This window comes from Drosophila persimilis, unplaced genomic scaffold (assembly GCF_003286085.1).
Source record: "Drosophila persimilis strain 14011-0111.01,24,50 unplaced genomic scaffold, DperRS2 tig00000000-arrow-pilon, whole genome shotgun sequence".
NCBI classification, from domain to species: domain Eukaryota; kingdom Metazoa; phylum Arthropoda; class Insecta; order Diptera; family Drosophilidae; genus Drosophila; species Drosophila persimilis.
Window position 1 is genome coordinate 19994001 of NW_020825288.1, and position 6000 is coordinate 20000000.

The 6000-nt window shown below is 44.4% G+C and overlaps 1 protein-coding gene across 1 annotated transcript in view; it reads right to left on the bottom strand.

The window, feature by feature from the left end:
• Positions 1-6000, bottom strand: part of LOC6591910 (ABC transporter G family member 20) — a 44314-nt gene that overhangs the window by 12030 nt on the left and 26284 nt on the right. The window contains exon 3 of the mRNA XM_002016831.2: positions 411-570. Within this exon, the coding sequence (XP_002016867.1) occupies positions 411-570 (160 nt within the window). The remainder of the gene's footprint in view (positions 1-410; positions 571-6000) is intronic.

Consider the following 6000-nt stretch of genomic DNA (forward strand, 5'->3'; position numbering starts at 1 on the left):
ACCTGCACAAACACCACAATGCCACATGCCCCAGATCTGCCACCTGCCCCTTCCTTGCACAAGCGTAGTGAAAAACTGTTGCCTACTTTCCAGCGCGGCTTGTTTATGACTCGACTCTGGCCCATGAGGAGGAGGGGGAAGCGGTGGAGGGCCAGAGAGTCAGAGTTGGGTCAGAGTTAAGGTATTCTTATGGATTCTGAAAATTAAAAGTTTTGTGCGCTCTGTGTGTGCGGCATTTAAAACTTTTGCTGGGTATATGTTTTCTTTTGTGCTTTCACCATTTTATTGCGTTTATTTAATTTAGTCGAATGGGGCATGAGGCAATAAAAAGCGCATGAAAAATTCACCAACTACCAGCAACAGAGGCAGTGGCACAGGCAGCCAGCACAGAGACTGTGAGGTCATCTCACCTGTGGCATATAGCCAATTCGGGGTCCTGGCACACCGGAACCACGGGATCCCGGCCGTCCGCCGAGCACCCAAATCTCTCCCGAATTGAGACGACGCCGGCCAACGATGCAGCTGAGCAGAGTCGTCTTGCCGCATCCAGACGCGCCCAAAAGACCATAGCTGCAATGAAAGATGGGAAACGGTATATGGTTAGTGGAGCTTAAAGGGGTTTATTTATCAAATATTTAAGCGAAGGTAAATATAAAAGCTTCCATGAAGAATATACGTGGATCGGGTAACTAAATATAACAATATTATAAAGGAAGAAAAATCAACATCCTATAGTTTTAAATTAAATATTTATATTAATTATTTTCTTAGTATTGATTTACATTCAATATGCAATCTATTAAAATAGGAAAAGCTCTAAAAAATAGTTTTAATTTAAACAACTAGCTCTGCAAAAAAGGCCCTCCAGAGTCTGCTCTGGCCACATTCAAAATTTTACCTGAACGTGGCATTGCAGCACTTCTACGCGCGGCAATGGATTCTCCATTTAAGTTGGGGCCCTATAAAGGATACGCAAGGCGGCTCTAGGCCAAAGTCAGTTGCTCGGTGGGGAGTCTGGCAGGTGGATGCCAGTCGGGCGGACAAATATTTTAAGCACTCGCATACCCACTCGCAGACCCAGAGGCAGCTGCAGCTGCACTCACACAAAGCCACTCGCTCTCAAACGCACACACACAGATACTGGGCAGAGGACGTACGAGTACTAGGATGAAAAGCATCAGGTGAAAAATCAACTGTGAATAGTTTTGCAAAAATATTCAGGCGCAAAAAGTTTCATTGCTCTGTGCGCTCTCTGTGTTCTCCTAGACCCACGCCCACCTCGAACCACACACCTTGGAACATCCCAAGCCAAACCCAAATCCCAAGCGCCACCACCAGCTAGTTCAGGTTCGGGTTGGTGCGGTATGTGCGCCGCTTATCTTATGTGAGGGTCTGTGTGTGTGTGTGTGTGGAGGAGCTGTTGCAAAATATATTTAGGGAATGTTTAGCACAGCTTAGCGCGCCAGTCGGCCTCCTCTTTCTGCACAACCATCCTTCCAACACACTGAAAAAAATTACCATATTCTATTATGATAAAAACAGGAATTTATACCACCTATCGAAAAATGCTATGATTTGTGGAACTGTTTATTTTTTTTGCAGTGCAGTTGCACCGACAACAACATAGCCCAAGCTGCCGTATTTTTTATTACGTGCGCAGCGCGCGAGTTTAGAAAATTGTTGGTCTGGCAGTTGGCCGAGAGCAGATGAGGGGAGGATACCTCTCCAGGGGGAGGGGCTGGAGGACGGTCGCGGTTAGAGGTCGGTTAGTGTGTATCTATGTGTGTGTGTGTGTTTATCCATGAATAACATGCAGGTCGAAGTGACTGCACTCACTATTGGTGTGTGGGTGTGAGTGTGTGTGAGCGCACCGAAGGGGGCAAAAAGAGCCGCACTTGTTCAAGCCAAAGCAAAAGCCAAAGGGGTAAATAAAAGCACAGCTCTGCTCTGCCCAGCTTAAGGACACCCGAGTTGGCCAGTTGATGGGAGGAGGGGGCATCACCCGCAGCGGGTAGAACAATGAGGCCAGATATGATTAAACTCTGCTAAAGCTGAAGAGCAGTGATAAAAACTAACAAAAAGCTGATAATTTGTTGGCTTTTATAAAGCGTTTCTGCTTTAACAAACTCGAACTGTTTGATTAAAATATTTGCTTTAATTAAATGTCATCACTTCAATAGTTCTAACATAAATATATTTTTAAATAGGAGAAATTTATAGAATATGCTCAATTAGAAAACACAGGAAATTTCGACCATGCGGGACATACATTTAATTGATTTTAGCTATTCAATTTAAATGCTAAATATAAATATTGTATGTGCCAGCAGTAATTTAGAAAAGAAAATGTTTACAAATTTAATTCGCAACTTGTTTGGCGGATATCTTGCAGTGCGACATCCTTACGAGTATACACCCAATTGAGTATTCATTCCCGGGTTTTATTTGCAGTTTTCCTGTTGGAAATTTCCTTGCATTTAGCGGTTGCATTTGCATGCCATGGCATTTTGCATATCACGTTGCATAAATCCAATGCCGTAAAGCGTTAAATGGCCGAGTGTCGTGTTAGAAAAGGCCACAGCCGTAAAAACGCTTGCAGTGCGGCTAAGTCTGCCGCTAAAAAACATTCCAACTCACAAATTACCCAACATAGTCGTACCTGCGGTGCGCGCCCTTTTTTTTAAACTCCCTCTGCCCTGTTTTTTGTTGTTCGAAAACAATGCAAACAATAAGCAACGATGCAGACGCTGACGACCCGAGTTGAGGTTGATTTTTTAACCCATTAACCTTTTTTGCTGCAGTTACTCGGGAGCTTGATGCATTCCGCGACTTATTTTCTGGGGGAGGTCGTGATTGATGATTTGTGTGAGGAAAATGGCTTTTGACATGCGGACTGCAACTGCAACTGGGGTCTGCGACTGCGACTGCAGTGAAATATGCGCTAATTAATTGTCATTTGCAGTATCAGAGTCGCGAATCGCGAGGATCATTAAGCTCATATTTGAATTTAAAATTATTTTTCCGCTATCCAGCAATGGGCGGCCGTGTCTCTGTCCCTGTGGTCGAGGTGTCATTGGGTAATTAAATTTAATGTCTGCTTATTTCTGCCATGATATATTGACGATTGCGGGGAGTCCCGACTTTGCAAAAACTTTGCACTTGACTTTAACAATTAGGTTTTGTCTCGCTCCCCCATTTGCCACCGATGCATCGGTGGTGGGGAGTGTAGTGGAGTAGTGGTTGTAGTTGTTGCTAAGCAGCGCGTCACAGGCAATTACAGGGGCGGTAATGCGTATTTAATTAACAAGCTTACTTAGTAGTTTTCCATGGAAAATTTAGCTCATTGTTTGGCCGAAAGCGAACAAACCCTCCACCTCCCTGAAGCAGCTGGGAAAACTGGAGAAACTTACTGACATTTAGACACTCAACGAGTCGCTGCCGCTCCCTCCCTGCCTCCAGCCTGCTGCCTATTTGCCTGTCCAATTAAACGGTAAACTTTTCTTATGGCCATTCAATTCCCACACCGAACTCTTCAGCTGTTTAGTAGTTTGCCCCAACAATGCTGCCTGCCATCCGAAGGATGCTCGAAATGTGGAAGAAAAGTTTGCTGTGAGAGAGATCTCTTCTCTCCATCTTTCTAGAATGGGAATGAATCCTTTTTGTTTCATGGGCTCGGAGCTAATTGAATTGTCATCGATTAATTGAGTCTTCGACTGTGATAGGCTGCTCTTAAATTCAGCCATTTTATCTAAAACATTTCGTGGTGCAGCAATAACAGCCAGCAATAGCTGCCAGGGAACAGGGCCAAACAGGACCCTCAGTCAACATTTAATTTTATTATTTCCTTCTCGGCTCCACTCACTCTTCTGGAAGGCAGGGCCTCTGGTCCAAGTGCACTTGTAGCAGCTGTGTGTTATGGCCATCCGATTGCTAACCTCTCTCCTTCGTCAAAGACAATGGCACACCATGGCGTACGCTTGATTTTTTCCAATTATGTACAGACGTACGCATTACGCATACACAATGTGAGTAGCACACAGAGCAGAGCAGAGAACAATCAAACTCATAAAACTCAGACGGGTCTCGGGTCTCTGGGAATGTATGCTAATAATTAAAATTTGCCTGGGACCAAAGATAAGCCCCAAAGACACAACAAAGTAGGAAAAGGACACAGAGAAAATGGGAGAGAGAATGAAAAGTTATGAACTACAGTTTTGGAGTGACTACTGGTCCACTTCCACTCGACTGCCACTCTAGTCTCCCCATCCTATGCGCCGTCATGTACGTGCTAGATACAACATAGCAGCACTTGACCCAAGCAGTTGCAACAGTCATAACAATGACTGGCTGCTGCTTTACTCCCCCGCCACCCGCCACAGCAGCTGTCCATTTTAATTTTCCAGCTTGTGTAAATAATTTAAACAATTTCATGTCCTGTCCAACAGGAATGCGAGCGCAGGGGAAGCAGGAAATGCTCGGTTATTATTTGTTGCCCCGCCGCTCGCCCCCCGTCCGACCTTCGCCTATAACTTGCGGTTGCACAGTCGGTCTTTTCTTCTTTCGTACGCTTTCAACCAAATATTTTTGCTAGCCAAGTTAACCCGAGTCTTGTGGGGTTTGAAATATTCCCTTCCCTGCTCCCTACCATGATAGCATGATGGCATGGAAAAACAAATGCAAACAATAACATGTTGGTCCTGCCTCTTCTGATCTGTAACTGCCTCCTCCAGGACTTTGGCTTGGCTTCGGTTCGGTTTTCTGTTTTTGAAGAAGACTTTTCTTTCTCCCTTGTGGATGCATTCATGTCCAGTCCTTTTTGTTGGCCTGATTCTGCCTCTCTCTGTTTGTTTGTCTGGCAGCGTGTCTGTTGCATATCAGTGTCCTTCCATGCTCCCTGTAATCTAAACAATTTACCCCTTCTGGCAGCATTTCATCTCCAACGAGTACCAGTACTCCCCTGTATTCCAATATTTAGTTTCTCTTTCGTTTGCTCAACAGTTTTTGTTTATATTTTGTTTTGATTTTTTTGTTGCTTTTTGCATGTTAATCAACTTTTCTGGAGAGGCAACAATTGCTTATTAAATGGCAAAAATCAAACCGAGCTTGGAAGAGGCCGGGCAACCCTGTCGACTGTCTGGCTATTTGGCTTATGGAACTTTTGGCCAAATATTTGACTTCAGCACTGTGTGAACATTTCTCTATTTGCTTCGTTAACCGCACACGCAGACAAACCGCAGTTAAAATAAAAAAATATAAAAAAAGTAATGTATATTTTCTGCGACTGAATTTTTGCGAAAAACTTTGTTTGCCGTCCGTCGCCGGCCATAATGATAAACTTTCTTGCGCTTGATTCCATTTTTTGTTCGACTTTTTTTTGTCAAATGCAGACCAAACCAATTACAAAATCCACAACCACAGCCGGAGAACAAACAAAAGTGGGCCATGGACATGGCAACACGGAGCAGGCACCCCTGAATGCCCTGAGAGTCCTGAGAAGGAGCCGAGAGAAACAAAGTTTAGCTTGCAAACAATTGCAATTTATTAAGCCAAGAGCCCAGGCGAAGCGCAAACAATGTCCGTGTCCGTGTCCGTGTCCGTGTCCATGTGGCCGGGCGTGGTCTGCTGTCTTGCAGCATAATTAAAAGTAAGTTCAATGCGCCGGGGCAGACAGCGTTCGAGAGTGCATTCTCTCGGCCAGAGATGAGCAGACGGATATGCCAGGGAGTGCGAGGCCATGCCGGGGTATTCTGTCTTGGAATAAATGCCAAATATTTGCAATTTAATTTGCATTCAAACACAATTACTCCAAAAGAATACAGTTTAGATAAGTAATTAGATTTGGTTTCGTAGAAGAGCACCCAGAAAACAATTTGTAATTACATTATTGAGTGGAAACTTCAGAGAAAATAACCAATCCCCAAGCTCGACCTGTCGCCATCACTCATACGACCCGCTGTACCGCAACTTATTATGCACCACAGCACTTGCAACTTGTAATTA